The following is a 20,996-nucleotide window of genomic DNA, read 5'->3' as shown; positions in this document are numbered from 1 at the left end:
TTTTTGGTCTTATGAAGAAATATCCATAGTTTAATAAACTTAATCTTTATTTAACATTTCTTTATAGGAAACTACTCTCAAACATCAAAAACAACTATAAAATATGATATTCTGTTGCCAAAATAAATTACAACAGGTTTACCAAACCTGATAACATTTTAAGATGGTTGGTTGTAGACACTGACAATTGGATTCTTAACAAATTGCACCAAACCTTTTGAAGAGAGCATTTTCAAATTAAACTTGAACTTTTACTCTATACATGTCTCCCACACACACCAAAAAAGAAGTTAGGAAATATTTTAATAAACAGAAACCAAGACATTTATACTCTAACATTAATCTTTATAAAATTTATGAAACTAAATGTAAATTTTCACCACTTGGAAATTTAATCCACTTTTTTTCCTTTTGTTGTTCCTTTTAATTTATGTAGAAAGCCAAACACATTTTATAAAGCTAAGCTGCACTAGAACTCTAAATCCAGTAAAGGCATCTATTCAAAAAAATGAAAATGGCTTTTTGCTTTGTGATGAAGATTGAAAGCCTTTTAGAGATGTGGGCTCAGATGATTCAAACACAAAAGGGAAACTGAAGTCATCTTTTCCATCTTGAAAAGCTTGAGCAGAAGAGCAGGGTTGAAAGGGAAATGCAAATGAATCTTCAGTGTCCATTTTCCCAAACAAATCTCCTTGAAGGGAATAATGTTTGAATTAACTTTTGGCTTTATATGAAAAACAATCAAGAGTGACTGAGCAGCATGAATTATAATTTTTTTTAAAAAAAATAACATTGTTTGAGCTAAAATTAACATTGATCTTGAAATTGTTACATTGCTCTTTTATGCTTAATGGACATTAAAAAAAATCAGTGCTGAAAGGAAACTTCAGCTTCCAATGTCTATATAATTGCTGAAGGTGAGAATAACGAAAGAATGAAATTATGTATTTATTTATGGTCTTTATATACAATTTCATATAATAGTAATCTCTAAAAAGGTGGCATACAAAATTCTATAAACCACAACTAAAATATAGTTTTCAAGTGGTGGGGGAAGCTTGTATAAATAAGTACACTTTCAAAATGAGTTTAAACCCTCCATACTTTATTCCTCCTAAATCCCACATGGGCAGGTATTCCAGAAAAGTGGGTCACATGTCACTACTGAGAAGATCCATTTTTATTATCTTACATGACAACATTCTATAGACAGTGAAATATCCGGGGCTGACTGGATGTATAAGGGAAGGATGTCTGTTAGGTGTTGTAGTCCCAAGTTATTTATAGCTTTGTATTTACAGCAGCTGAACTTTGAATAAGGCTCGGTAGTTCATAGGCCATCAGTGCAGCTCCCATAACACAGGTATAATATAGGTACACCTGAGTGACAGACTGAAACAGGTCACATACCCCAAAGTCAGCCCAAAGTTGCTCCTGGATGTCAAGAGAAACAAGGTCTCCTGGATCTCCAATGACACAATAATTCAACCCAGACATAAACCCAGCAATAAACATTTTTCTTCAGAGGGAGGGCAATCCCATCTGGACCTAGCAATTATTTTTTGTACAAATATTGTTTATCATTAGCTTCCAGCCAGTCTATAATTACAGAGGCTCAAGTTCAGAAAATGCATGGCCTTGCCTAATGCCAGTGTTACTAGGTCACACAAATGCAAACATGTATTGTTGAAGGCTTTCATGACTAGAATCACTGGGTTGCTGTGAGTCTTCCGGGCTGTATGGCCATGTTCCAGAAGCTTTCTCTCCTGACGTTTCACCCACATCTGTGGCAGGTATCCTCAAAGGTACTGTGGTTGAAACATCAGGAGAGAAAGCTTCTGGAACATCGCCATACAGCCCAAAAGACTCACAGCAACCTAAATGCAAACATCTTTCCCACATTCCCAGCTGTCAAAAACTGAAACTGATTCCCTAAACAAAACAAGACAATGCATTGTACGCCTCAGAAGACACTGCACTAATAATGAAGTTTCAGAAACCACTAAGCCCCCTCCCCCCCCCCAACCTCCTGGAACTGGCATGGGGACAGATAGAACCCATTTTAAACATTCCGTCCAACTTATGAAGTTACTGGTGGAACAACTTATAGCTTACCAATATTTTTTTCTGGTGAAGTAGGATTAATATTTCTAGCAGAACAGCTTTCATCTGGCTGTAAAATAGTAATCATTACAGCAAGTGAGTTAATCAGGAAACTAAGCAATCACTTGGGTAATTGTCTTGTTGAAGGCTTTCATGGCCGGGATCACAGGGTTGTTGTGTGTTTTCCGGACTGTATGGCCATGTTCCAAAAGTATTCTCTCCTGACATTTCAGGAAATGTATCACTTTAAAACAACCCTTTTTTCACTGTCCTATGTTTGATAATCTATGTAAGAAAAAGCAACAGACTGGGAGAGAGGCTTTGATCAGATGGTAAATGAGGTTTCAGAACTGCTACTAGATGGAAAAAAAACTTCAGATTTTGGCAAGTACTGATCTATAGCGCAATCCTTCAATGTGTGTTCAGAAGTTACATTCTGCTATGTTCAGTGGGCCTTAGTCTAACATTAGGCTAATATAGGATCTGTCTCCATATATATGGGGCTGTGGCGCAGACAGGAGAGCAAACCAGCAAACCAGCTGCAATTAACTGCAATCAATCACTCTGACCAGGAGGTCATGAGTTCGAGTCCTGCTCGGAGCTATGTTGTTTGTCTTTGTCCTATGTTAAAAAGGCATTGAATGTTTGCCTATATGTGCAATGTGATCCGCCCTGAGTCCCCTTCGGGGTGCGAAGGGCGGAATATAAATGCTGTAAATAAAAATAAATAATAAATATATTTCCTTCTAGAGTTTGTCTTCTCTATTAATTTAAATCAATAATCTAGACTCTGTGCTGCATTTTCATTGTATTCTTTAATGAGAACATGTTCAGGGAAGAGCCTTTTTCAGCTTACTTTTCTTAATATTTTGCTACTTAAAAGCATCTAGGAGTGGCCATGGGAGTGAAGGAAGCCCTTTCATGGCTCTGGATGTGGGATTCTGATGAGAAATTGTTCAATTTTTATTGCTTGAAAATTCTTTATTTTAAAGAATTCTAAACTTAAAATTTAGACTAATGATAAAGATTTCAGTTAATCCGCATTCACATGGGTATGATGTAATTTGAACAGAATACAGCTGATCAGACAAATTTGTCATATCAAGGATATTAAATAATAAATACACGGAGTAGATTAGTTGTAGTAGTGATCACTGAAGGGGTTCCTGAATATTACATATGGGGAATTTTGTTTGTCCTAGGTTTGCTTCACCTGACTTCCCATGAATCATATTTGATGATCACCTACAAATCTCTGATTCAGTGCATACACAGTAACATCATTGGAAAGTGATAACTAGGCAGCCCTGATTGAGACTGTTGTGGCAACATGATAAGGTTTGATGATAGACCTGAACATTAATGACTCATGAGATGGAACATTAAATTAGCGTTGTGGGCTCTGTAATAAATGTGAATCATGCTTCTGCACATCCAGTCCAGACTAAAATCATAGTGGCCACAAGATGAATTCTTAGTTGGTTACAGCAGTGCCTCACCAACTGCAAACCTCTTAGTACCCAAAGAGAGATTTCCCACTTTGTATTTCAAGAAGTTCATATAAACGATATACCTAGCAGGTCAATTATATGTGCAAAATTAGTTAACACATCATATATTCTGTCATACAACTCTGCATATTGATAATATAATATTACCTGATGATCTGGTGAATTTTCAGTTCCAAATGCAGAAGTTTCAAAGAAATTAAATGCAAGTGACTTTGAATTAAAACCAGTGAGAAAAGAAAAAGCAGGTGACTTAGATGTTGATCCTTCACTTTCTAAATGAAGTCTGGTATAATGAACAAAAAAGAAATGTTAAATAGCAATGAGGAAAAGAAAATATTTAGTTACAACTAAAACAGCACAAATCTGAGCTTGCTACTGTAAAAGAGCATTTAATAATGAGAATTATTTTCTCAATTAAAAATCCTTACAAGTCAAATGGAATTTCTACCCCAGGAGTATTAACAGTACTTGAACGTCTGTTTGGCTCAGGAGTCTTTGGAAAGTTTTCAACACTTTCTTCTCTTTCTGTAGATGGATGTCCAGTAGAAATAATGCTATCATTTTCCTGCCTATCCTAGCAAAAGGAAATGTTAAACAGAAGTCCATCTCAATATTGCCTTTATAGCTATAGCAACATGAACTAAATATGTAGTTTTCATAAATATAAGCATTTTTATCTTCAGTATGCAATACAGTTATTTATAAAAAATAAATATGCATGTGTAATGGGAGTATTCTATTTAGTTAGACCAATAGACCATTGTGCTCATTTTGTCTACACTAAGATGGAAACTAAACAGGCACTGTTCTGCTGTAGAAGATTGCTTGCTTTCCTACACTCCTTGTTCTAATTTTTTCAGCTTCATTTCCCAACATGAACCACAGATTTCAAGTAACAACAAACTCAACAATTTAAAATAAAACAAGATTACTCAAAGGAAGCAAAAATTGAGAAATTGCTGCTGAATCTCGGGCTAGTCTGAAGTAGCAGTGCTCTGGACTGGCTCCAGATTTAGGTGCCCATGTAAATGGGCCCTTAGTTTCTATTACAATATTACAATTTATTACAATATTTATATCCCACCCTTCTCACCCAATAGGGGACTCAGGGCGGCTTACAATAAAACACATATATAAAATTGTACAATGCATTGTGAATCAATTAAAAAGTTATTAAATTACATCAGACATTCATAAAAACACTTATAAAAACACTTCTAAGTCCTCTTATGTCTGCAATGGGAATTAACTTATTCCTGGATGGCTTCTTCCTTGCAGACAATGACCTGCAGTTTCTTAAGCATTGACATAAAGAAAATAGAAAAATAAAGTTAAACTGACTTCGAAAACATATGTAGAATCTTTTGACGCATTTCCTTCTTCTCTTCCTGTCCAGTCAGACTTCTTTTCTGTTACAGAAAATTGTTTTTAAAAAGAAGTTATGATGTCAATATTTGAAAACTAAATTTATATTAGATCATTCTGGTGCTACTACTAAACAAATTTGAGGCTCAGTAGAGTGTATTGCGAGGTTTCAGTAGTGACCAGGGATGCTTTTGCAGTTAAAACTAGTATGCTGGGAGAGGTTGTCATCTTGTGAGAGGAGAACCACCACATGAACACTAGATTCTTGCCCTTCCTAGTTAATGAAAAAGGCCAGTGAAGGACTTGCTGAGTGAGTAAAGGAGGCGATTAATGCTTCTTTACAACAAAGCTGGTTCCTATCACACTTGAAGAAGGCTGTGGTAAATCTCTTCTGGAAAAAAACTTTCCCTGGATCACACTATACTAGGTAACTGTAGGTCGGTTTCCAACATTCCATTTTAGGCAAGGAACTAGAATGTGTGGTGGCATCTCAACTCCAGGTTATCTAAAATCCATTGCTTGTAGGGCAGAAACAGTTTGGGTCGCTGTGGTTAGATTATCTGTCCCTGATTATTGTTCTGGACTTCTCCATACTGTTGACCTTCTGTGTTCTCTCTCTGGAATGGGATCTGTATCTCTGTTCTTTTAGGGGGAAGGATGATTTCAGTAGTTTTTTATAGTCTTAACTTTTGTGTTTTTATACACACACACACACCACACACAATGTCATACATTTAAGCATTAAAGGTACAGGAGCTACCTCCAACAATCAATCTGGGAGCTCTACATGACATCACTGAGAAGCTTTTTGAAAGTCTGGAGGAAAATATCGTAACATTTGGAAGGGCAGCAACAACAAACAATAATGAACAACAGATAATGGTATGCCACTTTTCTGTTAAAATGGCCCCATCTTCGAAAACGTTTAATGGGATGCTACCTAGTTGTCTAATGTAAGTCTTTGCTGTCTCGAAAATAAGCCCACTTGAAGTACAGGTATGAGCTACCACAGCAAGTTATTGTCAGATCTGACTGCTTCTGAAAAGTTACAAGATTTATAGGATGTACATTCAAACATTTTGTGAGCATTATTCTCATTTATCCAAAGGCCCTGTCCCTTACATTCTTCATTGTATCTTTTCTTATTAATCAAGCAGTTACAACACTCTCATCCCACATTTCTACCTTTTATGAGAAAAAGTACTTGGGTAGCGAACTGCTCTAAGAATAAATCTACAGCTCATCCTGTCCTGTTATCTGTAGGTGTCTAGTTACCGAGATATGATGCACCAGCTTCTATTGGCAATTAGCTTCAGCTGGCAGCTTCTAGAATAGCAATTTATACTTTTGTAGTGCATAGCAGTACAGCTATTGTTGAACACTACAATCTACAAACTGTATGTCAAGCATGAAGTAACAATATACATATTATAACAACATTAATACATGAAGCATAGCAGCTTCTAATCATAGGATCCTGACACTCAATGTATATGTTTATATTTTTATCTTAACGTTTCAGTAGCATTTTACCTATTTCTGTAGTCTCATTTTCAGAACATTGCTTGCTGCTCAGTTTCTTCTGATAAGCTAGCAACCTAAGACAATGAACAGAATGATTTATTTTTGTCAGTAGGATTATTTTCACACAAGCTGTTTTCAGTAATAATTCTTTTTGTTTAAAAGGTTACCTGAATGGTGATTTATTTTGAAGGCTTGTTATAGATGAAGCTTGGATATTTTTTGCAATGTTGATTTCTGCTATGTCATTACATTTCTAAAACAAAGGACATATTCCAGTTGAAGCAATATAAAAGTTGATAACTGAAGACATGTTGACTTTTCCCTAGGCTGTACAAATACAGCTCTCTTGACCTCTATTTACAGATCATAATTTTTCAAACATTATTTCTGTTGTCATCAGATTCCCTTTCCTATCTTCCTTTTTGGAAAAAAAGAACTTGAGTAAAATTGTTGCAGTAAATAAAGCAGCTTACATAGGCATGCAATGACCATTTTCTTAAAGAGTTGTGCAACATAGTGTTTTGTTTTTGCTAAATAAATAAAATATATAATTAAATTGTGTGCATTGTTTCCTCAGTATCATTTGTATAACAAATCAGCAGTTCATAGCATTAAAAAGATAACAAAAAAATATGATGTTAATGGTAAAAAGAATTTATTAGTAACTAATTGCTTGAATGCTACACAATAATTTTAGTATTTAGTAACTTGTGAAGGAAAGAAAAGAGTTACTTTACATTGAGTCTATGAAGGTGCCTACTTTGAAAGGTAAGTCTTTGGATTATTAAAGGCAACTTATTTCTTTTTAAAAATAAACTTTCCAAGTTTCAGGAAAATGGCCCAAAGTTACTTGGGAAAAGCAGCATGACTCAAACATCTCTAGCTCCTCTAAATTCTCAAAATCTGCTGGGGAAACACTAGTAGTGGAAACCTGAAGGAGACTTTTGATGTTTTCATGATTGATTTTCAAACAGCAAGAAATGAGAACGTTTAGGGCACAGGGACAAAAACTGGCCTCTGCCACTACCATAGTTACCTACTTTTGCTGTAATTATTTATGTATGCTCTTTCTAATTGTGAAACCTCTTACACCGGATTAGGGAAGAGCAGATTGCTGACATGTAACTCTGGTTCTTTGAGTGCCGTCATTCAAATGTGTTTGCGACTGAAAAGTTCTAGAGCTCAGTGGCTTGACAATAACACTCCATGCCCTCCCACCTATACCATATGTCCTAACCTCTAAACTACTGTTCCAACAGTTTCAAGTTTGCCAGACAAAGACACCATGGACCTGAAAGAACCACAGTTGCAAGTAAGCGACCGGTTATTTGTTTGTTTGTTTATTTATTTATTTACTACATTTATACCCTGCTCACTCTCACCCCGAAGGGGACTCAGAGTGGCTTACAAATAAGCAACAATTAAAAGCTGTATATACAAACATACGGGTGCAATAAACACATACCTTAAATTGTGAAAATTAAATTAATATCGATATCAATTCTTCTTCATCATAGTCTCCTATGTTCCACACAAATGGGTGACTGAGAAGCACACTGGCAGACAATGGACAGGTCACTGAATAACTGATATAAGGACAATCCATCTAAAAGTGGCATCTGCTTCAAATCTAATCTGTAATGCTGGATAAAGGTAGATGACTATGACCATGTCATGGCTTTGCAGTGGTCTATTAGGTAAATACTACACAAAAGGAGCCCTGGTGGTGCAGTGTGTTAAAGCACTGAGCTGCTGAACTTGCAGACCGAAAGATCGCAGGTTTGAATCTGGGGAGCGGAGTGAGCACCCGCTGTTAGCTCCAGCTTCTGCCAACCTAGCAGTTCAAAAACATGCAAATGTGAGTAGATCAATAGATACTACTCCAGCAGGAAGGTAACGGCGCTCCATGCAGTCATGTCGGCCGCATGACCTTGGAGGTGTCTACGGACAACGCCGGCTCTTCGGCTTAGAAATGGAGATGAGCACCAACCCCTAGAGTTGAACACGACTGGACTTAACGTTAGGGGAAACCTTTACCATTTACACAAAAGTGCAGCAGAGCCACAGCTCTTAGGGAATGTGTTCTCAAAGTCTCAAGAAGAGTTAATTAGTACGTCCGTCTGATTGTCTGAACAACCAACTTCAAAAATCTCAGAGAATATACTTGGATACCTTTTCTAGGGCCATCATAACCAAATAAAAGTCTACTGGACTGAAAAAATGATGCAGTGTGCTCTATATAATATAACAACTTGCAGTGTACATCTAAGGTACACAGAGATTGTTCCAGTGAACTGGATACACATGAATAAAAGGTCAGAAGAACAACATCCTGATTAAGATGAAATTGGGATATGACTTTTGAAAGAAATGTCATATCTGGACACAGGATAGCTTTATGTTTACAAAAAAACCCCCCTAGAAATTGTACATCAAAATGTAGACCTCAACAGTTTGCTTGCATGTCGTGTCAAAGTTACAGCTGCAAGGAATGACACTTTCCAAATAAGCAGTCTTTCATCAGCTGATGACAACAGCTCAAAGGAGGCAAATTTGAATACTAATGAAGGTGACTTTGGTGGTGCTGATGGTATCACAGAAGAATATACACAATGTAAACCCTTTAAAAACTTTTCACTACAGGATGCACATACAAACAGGAAGTTGAGTTGGAAGGTTTGTTTGCAATGATTCTGCTAGGTAAACTTCAATAGAGAATGTGAATTCCCATTCTTTCAAATCTTAAACTATAGGTGTCAAGAGTCAGACGCCAGTTAACATACAAAACAGAGTTTATTCCGAAGATAAGCCAGAAAATAACATAAACACAGGAAATATCCTTGAAACACTTCACTTTTCAGTGTTTCGAGAGTAGATTAGACAATAATGACTCAAAATGAGCCACGCTAATTTCCCATGCTGGCATTCAATAAAAAACTAAATAACGCTTCGATTCAGCTTTGGAAAACAAATAGAGTTAATTGCTGGAAAATAAACAAACTAGAAAAGCAATAAAGCTGCTTCCACGGTGCAGATAAGCCGAAAGCCTCAAAGGGATGATGAATAGCCGTCGTCAGAAGAATCCAAGGTCAGGTCAGGAAGCAGCAGAAATTCCGAAAGACAAACCAATAGTCAGAAGCCGGGAGTAGCCGTCAGTCAGAGGGTGTAGACAGAAGCCAGGTCAAATTCAATCCAAAGTCCGAAGAGGGTGCAGTCATCCAAAACAGCTCCACGATAAGACACAGCGAGAGCCAAGCTAGGTGATATCAGCAGATTCAAATCATAGTCCAAGTCCAGTCTTCATGGAAACACAGAGATCCCAATGGCGCCTCAGCAACACCTTGCCACACGCAAAGTGCAGTGGCCAAACATTCCCATTTTATTCCCCTTCCTCCTGGGTGACCAAACACTCACACCCAAACACCAGGTGTCCCAAATCTACTCAGAGTCTGAACTCCACACAGCTAGAGCTCGTGGATCTGGAGTACCTAGCAATTCGTCGGAGTCCCAATCATCCTGCCCACACTTAGCCCCATGAACACTTAAAGAACCATCCTCCCTTCTCCAAGCATTCCAATTGGGATCCGCTCCTGCAGAAACCCCAGGTTCAGAAGTATCCATAGGCCCCAAATCCCCAGACATCTCCGGTGGCTGTGCCCATTCAGTGCCCGCTTCCCCAGCCACCACCTGTTCCTCAGCATCCATCTCCCCATCTGAATCTTCCTCAGAAGATCCCCCATATAGCTCTCTAAGTCGCTTCCTGCGCAACTCCTCCAGTGAACCTTCATCACGAGGGTTTTTTCTTCCTCTTCGAATTCCATCACCATCAACCATAATCCCCGAAGGCGCAGTCACAACAATAGGACTGTAGATACTGAAGGCAGAGAAGACAATACAGATCTCAATGCCGTAAAGGAGTGGAATCTACAAAACTTGTAGAATCCTTATGAGAGGCTAAAAAGACTTCTTTGATTTAAGGTGAAAACATGAAATAATTCTCCATTTGGTTAACTATAATGTGAAAGTATCAAGAGTGAGATACTCGAGCTCTTCTTGGACACTGCACAACACGCTGCTGTATATCTGCAGCCTGCATCACACCAACACCACCAAGACCATGATCAGGAACCTTATGGGGAGATCAACTCAAAGGTAGACAACCCTCAGGCTTGGAAGGAGGTCACCCATAGAAGGAGACGCAGGACCAGGCAGCCTCCGCAGAACTCCTCTGCTCAACTGCATTTACACAACAGATTTGAAATTCTTACATCATTAACATACAATCAGGAAACACATCTTGTGGAGGACCACAGTTTCTTAGATACCACTCAGTGGACCACCCTGGATCAATGCGCAGGGGATAGCCCTGACGGGGACAGTGCATCACCACAGTCACACTTATGTAATCATGCAAATGCTCCATCCCCAATCATAGATCAGGAGCAACAGGAACATCCTTGGGAGAGTAATGGGCTCTCGGATGTATCTCAATGGATTGTCATTGATGAATGCACTGGGGATGTTGAGGAGGAGGACAACACTTTACACCTACATGATTCACTTCAACAGGAACACTCTTCAGGGGACATACACACTGTCTTGCACAAAAGGGACCCTGTCAATCCTCAAAGGAAACAGGTCTTGGTAGTAGGTGACTCCCTCCTTAGAGGAACGGAAGCCATCATTTCCAGACCAGATGGGATGGCTCGAGAAACATGCTGCCTCCCGGGGGCAAAAATACACCATATCACTCAGAGGCTCAGCAGGCCCCTAAAGCCCCATCACCCTCCCCACCTTATGTTGATTCATGTAGGTACCAATGACACTGCTAGGCATACTTTTCAAAAGATCACAAATGATTTTCGAGCTCTGGGAACAAAGCTAAAACTGTATAATGTACATGTGATCTTTTCATCCCTCCTCCCTGTTGTAGGACACGGCTCTACAAGGGCTGGAAAAATAGTACAGGTCAATAACTGGCTCAGAAAATGGTGTCAAGAGGAGCATTTTGGCTTCCTTGACCATGGTCTACTCTTCCAAGAGGATGGACTACTGGCAAGCGATGGGGTGCATCTCACACAAGTAGGAAAACATCTTTTTGCACACAGACTCACAAACCTCATCAGGCGCACTTTAAACTAGATCCACTGGGGGAGGGGAACAACAGCCTGGCGAACACTATATTACCCACGACCACAGGGAACCGCCGAAAGGCTAAACGGAGGGCTGCACAAACACAGCAAGGACCAAGTACAGAGAGCACAATAATCCCAAATAAACAGTTCGAGGGGAGGTCACAGGGGCTTACATGTCTTTACACTAATGCTCAGAGCATGGGAAATAAGCAAGACGAACTCCAACTCCTAGCACAGCACCACACATATGTCATAGGCATCACTGAAACCTGGTGGGTGTGATGACCCATAGGCCTTGTAGTCCTGCTCAGGACATTGTAATTCCTGATGAAGATGAAAACTTGGGTTTTTTACCTTCCCAGTCTGAACTGGATTCCTCTCAGCCAGATCTTTCCCAGGCAGATCTGGGAACCTTGCACCTGCAAGAAAGTTGTCTCCCAGAAGTATGTCAAACAAGCCCAGAGCCTACTTCTCCCGTATTCTTGCGCCGGGAGTTTTGTAAACAACAGAGAAGTTTGGATTCAGCTTCGCGCAGGAGTGCGAGGATTGCAGCTAAGAATGTGGCCAATTAAGACTGCTTCTCGTGAGAATCTTTGGGGAGTCTCACATCTGGTCTCAGAGTTAACTTTCGGTTCTGATTCCCAGAGAACTGCTTCGGCGGGAAAGCTAGACTCTATTTAGGTGTTTTACCCGCGTAGTAACTTGGCGGAGTCAATTCGTCAGCCTACGGAGCGAGTTGTGTCTGGACAGCGCGCTCCGGTTCAAGCCTCGCTCCTGCTCAAGCCTTGCCTTGCTATCCAGCCTTCGCCTTGCTTCCCAGCCTTTGTTTATCTACGGACTTTGCCTTGTTTCCCAGGATCAATCCTTGCCTTGTTCCACGGATTTATCAAGTTATTCCACGGACCTTGTTCTTGTTCTTAGTTACCTTGTTCCACGTTCAAGCCTTGTTTCAAGTATCAAGTTATTTCCTAGCCTCGCTCAAGTTTCATGGACTAAAGGACCTTGTCATCTCCCCTCACTTTGCTTGGCAAAGTGAGTGTTTCGGTTATTGGATTACAACTTTGGACCTTAATATTTCTTATTGGACATTGCTTTTTTGGACTAATTCTGACCTTTCCTGAAAGGTCTAATTCTGAACTATTTTCTACACTTGTTTTATTAACTTTATATATTCCTTCAATAAAGATATTAGATAGATTCTGGCCTCTGTGTATGGTTATTGGTGCTCTGCAGCCTGGGTCGTGACAGTTTGACTCCGCCACCCTAAGCACCAATTAACCTCGGCCAGAATGTCTACCGGAGTCGTACCTGGGCCGAGCGGCCAGCCGATTACCTACACCATCGACAAGGAAGAGGTGGACCGAATCCGTGATAAGCTCAATGCACAGGATGGAGAAATAAGGGGTTTGAAGGAACGCGGAGTTCGTCTTCCGGCCATGGCGTTGCCAACCAAGTTTACTGGAGAAGCTTCTAAGGTTCATGTCTTCCGTCGCCAATGTCAAGCTTATCTGGAGGCCCGTGCTGCCGAGTTTCCCCAAGAAGACATCAAAGTGGCATGGGTTTACAGTCTTCTAGACGGGCCAGCGGCCAGCTGGGCGACGGCACTGTTCGACCAAGCCTCTCCACACCTAAGATCAGCGCAACACTTCTTGGACCACCTCAAGGAGACTTGGGGAATCGAGGACAATTTGGAGGCAGCCGGTCACAAACTCCGTCGCCTTTTCCAAGGAGACAGACCTATGTCTCAGTATATAGCCGAGTTCCGAGTGCTGGCCCACAACACCGGCTGGAACGATGTAGCCCTCAGGGGACAATTCCGGGAGGGTCTCAACATTGAAATGCTGGAAGAAATCTCCAAGGTGGATCCTCCCCAGACCCTCGAGGCACTCATTGATCAATGTTTACGGGCTGAAGTCATGATTGCCAACAGGAAACAGTGGGTTCGAGGCCAGGGCAGTAGAGCCGGGGCAAAACCCCCCGTTCCCGCCAGCGTTCAGCCACGTCCGGTGTGGAGACCCCCACCGCCAACCCCATACCCCAGAGGAGGCGAGGAGGTGCCGATGCAGTTGGGCAATGTGCGTCCCAGACTAGATGCCGCCGAGAAGGCCCGTCGTCAACGCTTAAACCTCTGCTGGTACTGCGGGAACGGGGGCCACTTCGCCAGAGAGTGCCCAGCCAAAGGGAAGCCTGCCGCCCGTCTTGCGGCGGCGTCCTCCACGGAGACGAAGGCGTCTGAGCCGACTGGCACACAGCCGGCGGGGGAAGCCAACGACCGGGTGTAGAGAGGCTCGCCAACCCGGTCAAAAAATCCATCCAAGAGCCGCCAACCGGGGTCCTGTTCCTTCTCGTGGTCACATTATGGTCAGCAAAAAGGGGACCCGTCATGATCCACGCCATGATAGACTCTGGAGCTACCAACAATTTCATCGATAGAGAGTATGCCGACTCTCTGGGATTACAATATCATGATTTCAAGAATGCCCGTGTGGTGCAAGCCATAGACGGTCGTCCCCTCAAGACGGGCCCCGTAAGTCAGTGGTCGGAACCCACCAGGATGTGGATAAGGGAACATATGGAAGAGATTTCCTTTTTTGTTACCGAGGTTCCCCATTTCCCTGTGATTTTGGGAATTCCATGGCTGACTCTCCACGACCCTAACATCTCCTGGTCCAACAGAGAACTGCAGTTTGCTTCACCGTATTGCCAAAACCATTGCCTCGTAGCCAAGGTATGCCATGCCACAGACACCGAGCCCATCATCACCTTGCCAAAGAAGTACTCCGAGTATTGGGATGTATTCAATGAGAAAGAAGCCGAAAAATTACCCCCACATAGACCTTATGACTGTGCCATTGACTTGGTGGAGGGGGCCCCGATCCCGCGAGGGCATCTCTACTCCCTGACTGAACCAGAGCAAGAAGCTCTCAGGGAATTCCTAGAGACAAACCTTCGCAAGGGATTCATCAGACCCTCTCAATCCCCAGCCGCCTCCCCAGTGATGTTTGTGAAGAAGAAGTCAGGGGAACTACGCTTGGTGGTGGACTACAGAGCATTGAACAATATCACCAAGCGGAACAGCTATCCCCTGCCCTTAATCTCGGATCTACTGGATCGGCTTCGAGGAGCCAAGGTTTACACCAAGCTGGATCTTCGGGGGGCTTACAACTTAGTTCGCATCAGGGAAGGGGACGAGTGGAAGACCGCCTTCCAGACCAAATTCGGATTATTTGAGTCCCGAGTTATGAATTTCGGTTTATGCGGAGCCCCCGCAACGTTCCAGCATTTTGTCAATGACATTTTTCAGGACTATCTAGACAGGTTCTTGATAATCTACCTGGACGATTTTTTGGTGTTTTCCAGATCACAATCAGAACATGAGAACCACGTCAAAATGGTGTTACAACGATTGCGGGATCACGGACTTTATGCCAAGCTGGAAAAATGCGCTTTTGATCTACAAGAGGTAGATTTCCTTGGTTACCGCATCTCGCCTCTAGGGCTTTCCATGGATCCAGCCAAAGTTTCAGCAGTATTGGAATGGCGGGCGCCAACTAACAAGAAAGAGGTGCAGCGTTTCTTGGGGTTCGCGAACTACTACCGCAAGTTCATTCCAGATTTTGCCCGCTGGTCCGACCCCATCACTAGCTGCATCCGTGGAAAGCAGCCTTTCCGCTGGACTGATCAAGCAGAGAAAGGGTTCCAGCAACTAAAGAAACTATTCACCTCCCAGCCAATTCTACAGCACCCAAATCCTGGAACCCCTTTTGTGGTGCAAGCGGACGCCTCTGATGTGGCAATTGGGGCTGTACTCTTACAACCGGTGGGAGATCACCTCCACCCCTGTGCCTTTTATTCTCGTCAACTAACCACACCAGAGAGGAATTACACCATTTGGGAAAAAGAACTACTGGCCATAAAGGCAGCCTTTGAAACTTGGAGACATTGGCTAGAAGGGGCCAAATTTCCCATTGAAGTCCACACTGATCATCGTAATCTAGAACATCTAAGAACTGCCCGCAAACTAAATCAGAGGCAGCAACGTTGGGCTTTATTCTTTGAACGTTTCAACTTCCAGATCCATTATGTGACCCCAGCCCAAACCAAGCAAGCAGACGCCCTGTCACGTAAACCGGAATACGCTGCAGGACGCAAGGAGACCTTTGAATCCCAACTGCTACAACCTGAGAACTTTGCCACGCTCACGGTGGGGAACACCAAATCCATTCCCATTGGTTCAACTTCCCCTACTCCAGGACCCATCTGTGCTCAAGAAATCAGGGCTAGTCAGCAAGCAGATGCCTGGGCGCAGGACCAACTTCGCCAAGGTCTGCATTTTCCCTTTTCGCTTAAAGATGGGCTGCTCTGCTATAGAAATCATGTTTATATCCCACCCGGACCGGGCAGGGAAAAAGCGCTTCGTCTGTGTCATGACTGCAAACCAGCAGGACACTTCGGACTATTTAAAACTATGCATTTGATCCTAAGGGATTTTTGGTGGCCCAAGATCCGCAAGGATGTGGAAAAATATGTCAACACCTGCCCAGTATGCCAGCGCTCCAAGATACGAAGGGAGAAGCCCTCAGGGCTTTTACACCCCCTTCCTACCCCATCTCGCCCATGGGAAATAATTTCCGCGGATTTCATCACTGACCTACCACCTTCCTGTGGATTCACCACGATCTTAGTGGTGGTGGACCTATTCACCAAGTTAGCCCATTTCATTCCCTGCGAAGGCCTCCCCACGGCCAAGGAAACTGCGGATCTATTTCTTCAACATGTTTTCAGACTACATGGATTGCCCAAGAGTTTAGTCACAGACCGTGGATCTCAATTCACCTCTCGTTTTTGGAAGGCACTACAAAAACTATTGGGCATAGACTCTCGCTTATCTTCAGCTCATCATCCCCAAACAGATGGGCAAACGGAGCGCACCAATGCCACTTTGGAGCAGTACCTTCGCTGTTATGTAAACTATCAACAGGACAATTGGGCTTCTCTGTTACCACTGTCTGAGTTTGCCTACAACAATGGAGTTCAAGCTTCTACAAAAGAAACGCCGTTCTTTGCAAACTACGGCTTCCATCCACGTTTCTTCCCCCCTGTCATTGAAACTTCAGAGGTTCCCGCAGCAGAGGATTGGCTGCAGGAACTCACAGCGGTGCAACAACTTTTGCTCCAGCAACTGGATCAAGCCAAGGAGGACTATAAACGCCACGCTGACAAACATCGCCAGCCGGGCCCCGAAATCAAGGTAGGAGATCGGGTTTTCCTGTCCACTCGCTTTCTGCCCTCCCACCGCCCTTGCCGGAAGTTAGATGCCCGTTTCATTGGTCCCTATCCAGTGGTGGCGCAATTAAACCCCGTGACTTTCAAACTCCAACTTCCGCGTTCAATGCGCATTCACCCAGTGTTTCACCGTTCCCTGCTCCTTCCGGCGGATGGTGTGCGACCTGATACAGACCAACCGGCCCCCCCTCCTGTTTTGATGAATGGGGAGGAGGAGTTCGAGGTTGAGGACATTTTGGATTCTCGCTTTCACCGCCGCCGCCTACAATATCTCATTGACTGGGTGGGTTTTGGCCCTGAGGAACGCTCTTGGGAAGACGCCTCCACAGTCCATGCTCCTGATCTAACCCGTCGCTTTCATCAGACCTATCCCACCAAACCACGACCTCGCGCCTCGGGGAGAGGGCCCCAGTTTGGGAGGGGCCTTGAGGAGGGGGATAGTGTGATGACCCATAGGCCTTGTAGTCCTGCTCAGGACATTGTAATTCCTGATGAAGATGAAAACTTGGGTTTTTTACCTTCCCAGTCTGAACTGGATTCCTCTCAGCCAGATCTTTCCCAGGCAGATCTGGGAACCTTGCACCTGCAAGAAAGTTGTCTCCCAGAAGTATGTCAAACAAGCCCAGAGCCTACTTCTCCCGTATTCTTGCGCCGGGAGTTTTGTAAACAACAGAGAAGTTTGGATTCAGCTTCGCGCAGGAGTGCGAGGATTGCAGCTAAGAATGTGGCCAGTTAAGACTGCTTCTCGTGAGAATCTTTGGGGAGTCTCACATCTGGTCTCAGAGTTAACTTTCGGTTCTGATTCCCAGAGAACTGCTTCGGCGGGAAAGCTAGACTCTATTTAGGTGTTTTACCCGCGTAGTAACTTGGCGGAGTCAATTCGTCAGCCTACGGAGCGAGTTGTGTCTGGACAGCGCGCTCCGGTTCAAGCCTCGCTCCTGCTCAAGCCTTGCCTTGCTATCCAGCCTTCGCCTTGCTTCCCAGCCTTTGTTTATCTACGGACTTTGCCTTGTTTCCCAGGATCAATCCTTGCCTTGTTCCACGGATTTATCAAGTTATTCCACGGACCTTGTTCTTGTTCTTAGTTACCTTGTTCCACGTTCAAGCCTTGTTTCAAGTATCAAGTTATTTCCTAGCCTCGCTCAAGTTTCATGGACTAAAGGACCTTGTCATCTCCCCTCACTTTGCTTGGCAAAGTGAGTGTTTCGGTTATTGGATTACAACTTTGGACCTTAATATTTCTTATTGGACATTGCTTTTTTGGACTAATTCTGACCTTTCCTGAAAGGTCTAATTCTGAACTATTTTCTACACTTGTTTTATTAACTTTATATATTCCTTCAATAAAGATATTAGATAGATTCTGGCCTCTGTGTATGGTTATTGGTGCTCTGCAGCCTGGGTCGTGACAGTGGGATGACTCCCATCACTGGAATTTAACCATTGAGGGCTATAACCTCTTTCACAGAAATAGAACAAAGGGGAGAGGAGGGGGAGTAGCTTTATATGTCAAAAACAGTTACGTTGCAGAAGAAATGCAAGACTGTAATCCGGGAAACCAGCTTGAAAGCATCTGGATAAGAATCAAGGGAACCGGGACTCAAAAAGATCTTGTCGTGGGTGTCTACTACAGACCTCCGAGTCAGGATGAAGGACTTGATGAAGCCTTCTGTCAACAGCTGACCAAACAGGCACAAAGAAGAGATATAGTAGTCATGGGCGATTTCAATTATCCCGATATCTGCTGGAAAACAAACTCAGCCAAGAGTACAAAGTCCAACAAATTCCTCACTTGCCTTGCAGATAATTTTATGGTCCAGAAGGTAGAAGAGGCAACAAGGGGATCAGCAACTCTTGATCTAATCTTAACAAATGTGGAAGACCTGATCAATACAGTTGAAGTGGTTGGATCCTTAGGGGCAAGTGACCATGTGCTCCTGCAGTTTGCAATACAAAGGAATGCTGAAACTAAGACAAGTCAAACACGCATTCTGGACTTTAAGAGAGCTGACTTCCAAAAAATGAAGGAATTACTGAGTGCCATTCCATGGACGCCGATATTAAAAAACAAGGGAGTTAAGGATGGATGGGAGTTTTTCAAAAGTGAAATACTCAAGGCGCAAATGCAAACAGTGCCAACAAAGAAGAAAAATAAGACAAGTGCAAAGAAGCCAGAATGGATGTCCAAAGAACTTCTAACTGAGCTAAAGCTCAAAAGTGACATGCACAAGAAGTGGAAAAGGGGAGAAATCACCAAAGAAGAATTCAAACGTATAGCCAACACCTGTAGGGAAAAGGTTCGCAAGGCTAAAGCGCAAAATGAGCTCAGGCTTGCCAGGGACATAAAAAACAACAAAAAAGGCTTTTTTGCTTACGTTGGTAGAAAAAGGAAGAAAAAGGAGGCGATAGGGCCATTGCAAGGAGAAGATGGTGTGATGGCGACAGGGGACAGGGAAAAGGCAGAACTACTTAATGCCTTCTTTGCCTCAGTCTTCTCAGAAAAAGAAAGCCATCTTCAACCTCAGCAACACGGAATGGACGAAGGATTGGGGGAAATCCAACCCCAAATAGGGAAACAAGTTGTCCAGGAACACTTGGGCTCTCTAAACGAATTCAAGTCCCCAGGGCCAGATCAGCTACACCCAAGAGTACTGAAGGAACTAGCGGAAGTTATTTCAGAACCACTGGCAATTATCTTCGAGAGTTCTTGGAGAACGGGAGAAGTCCCAGCAGATTGGAGGAGGGCGAATGTGGTCCCTATCTTCAAGAAGGGAAAAAAGAACGACCCAAACAATGACCGTCCGGTCAGCCTCACATCAATACCAGGCAAAATTCTGGAAAAGATCATTAAGGAAGTGGTCTGCGAACACTTAGAAACAAATGCGGTCATTGCTAATAGTCAACACGGATTTACCAAAAACAAGTCATGCCAGAGTAATCTGATCTCTTTTTTCGATAGAGTTACGAGTTGGGTCGATACAGGGAATGCTGTGGATGTAGCGTACCTGGATTTCAGTAAGGCCTTCGACAAAGTCCCCCACGACCTTCTGGCAAACAAACTAGTAAAATGTGGGCTAGACAAAACTACGGTTAGGTGGATCTGTAATTGGCTAAGCGAACGAACCCAAAGGGTGCTCACCAATGCGTCGTCTTCATCATGGAAAGAAGTGACAAGTGGAGTGCCGCAGGGCTCCGTCCTGGGCCCGGTTCTGTTCAACATCTTTATTAACGACTTAGATGAAGGGTTAGAAGGCACGATCATCAAGTTTGCAGATGACACAAAACTGGGAGGGATAGCTAACACTCCAGAAGACAGGAGCAGAATTCAAAACGATCTTGACAGACTAGAGAGATGGGCCAAAACTAACAAAATGAATTTCAACAGGGACAAATGCAAGATACTTCACTTCGGCAGAAAAAATGGAAATCAAAGATACAGAATGGGGGACGCCTGGCTTGACAGCAGTGTGTGCGAAAAAGACCTTGGAGTCCTCGTGGACAACAAGTTAAACATGAGCCAACAATGTGATGCGGCTGCTAAAAAAGCCAATGGGATTCTGGCCTGCATCAATAGGGGAATAGCGTCTAGATCCAGGGAAGTTATGCTCCCCCTCTATTCTGCCTTGGTCAGACCACACCTGGAATACTGTGTCCAATTTTGGGCACCACAGTTGAAGGGAGATGTTGACAAGCTGGAAAGCGTCCAGAGGAGGGCGACTAAAATGATTAAGGGTCTGGAGAACAAGCCCTATGAGGAGCGGCTTAAAGAGCTGGGCATGTTTAGCCTGCAGAAGAGAAGGCTGAGAGGAGACATGATAGCCATGTACAAATACGTGAAGGGAAGTCATAGGGAAGAGGGAGCAAGCTTGTTTTCTGCTGCCCTGCAGACTAGGACACGGAACAATGGCTTCAAACTACAGGAAAGGAGATTCCACCTGAACATCAGGAAGAACTTCCTCACTGTGAGAGCTGTTCGACAGTGGAACTCTCTCCCCGGGGCCGTGGTGGAGGCTCCTTCCTTGGAGGCTTTTAAGCAGAGGCTGGATGGCCATCTGTCGGGGGTGCTTTGAAT

At 43.1% G+C, this 20,996-nt stretch overlaps 1 protein-coding gene across 9 annotated transcripts in view; it reads right to left on the bottom strand.

Annotated features, from left to right (window-relative positions):
- Positions 1-24: 24 nt before the first annotated feature.
- Positions 25-20,996, bottom strand: part of c1h14orf39 (chromosome 1 C14orf39 homolog) — a 42,986-nt gene continuing 22,014 nt past the window's right edge. For 8 of the 9 annotated variants that reach the window (XM_062968593.1, XM_062968592.1, XM_062968594.1 and 5 more), the window contains exons 13-19: positions 6,671-6,756; positions 6,513-6,577; positions 4,956-5,023; positions 4,043-4,188; positions 3,762-3,897; positions 2,116-2,173; positions 25-691 (exon numbers count right to left, since the gene is read on the bottom strand). In XM_062968593.1, the coding sequence (XP_062824663.1) occupies positions 501-691; positions 2,116-2,173; positions 3,762-3,897; positions 4,043-4,188; positions 4,956-5,023; positions 6,513-6,577; positions 6,671-6,756 (750 nt within the window). In that variant the 3' untranslated portion in view covers positions 25-500. The remainder of the gene's footprint in view (positions 692-2,115; positions 2,174-3,761; positions 3,898-4,042; positions 4,189-4,955; positions 5,024-6,512; positions 6,578-6,670; positions 6,757-20,996) is intronic. The other variant, XM_062968598.1, reaches the window with a different exon arrangement.

This window comes from Anolis carolinensis, chromosome 1, assembly GCF_035594765.1.
Source record: "Anolis carolinensis isolate JA03-04 chromosome 1, rAnoCar3.1.pri, whole genome shotgun sequence".
NCBI lineage: Eukaryota > Metazoa > Chordata > Lepidosauria > Squamata > Dactyloidae > Anolis > Anolis carolinensis.
This window is presented reverse-complemented; position numbering and strand designations above follow the sequence as displayed.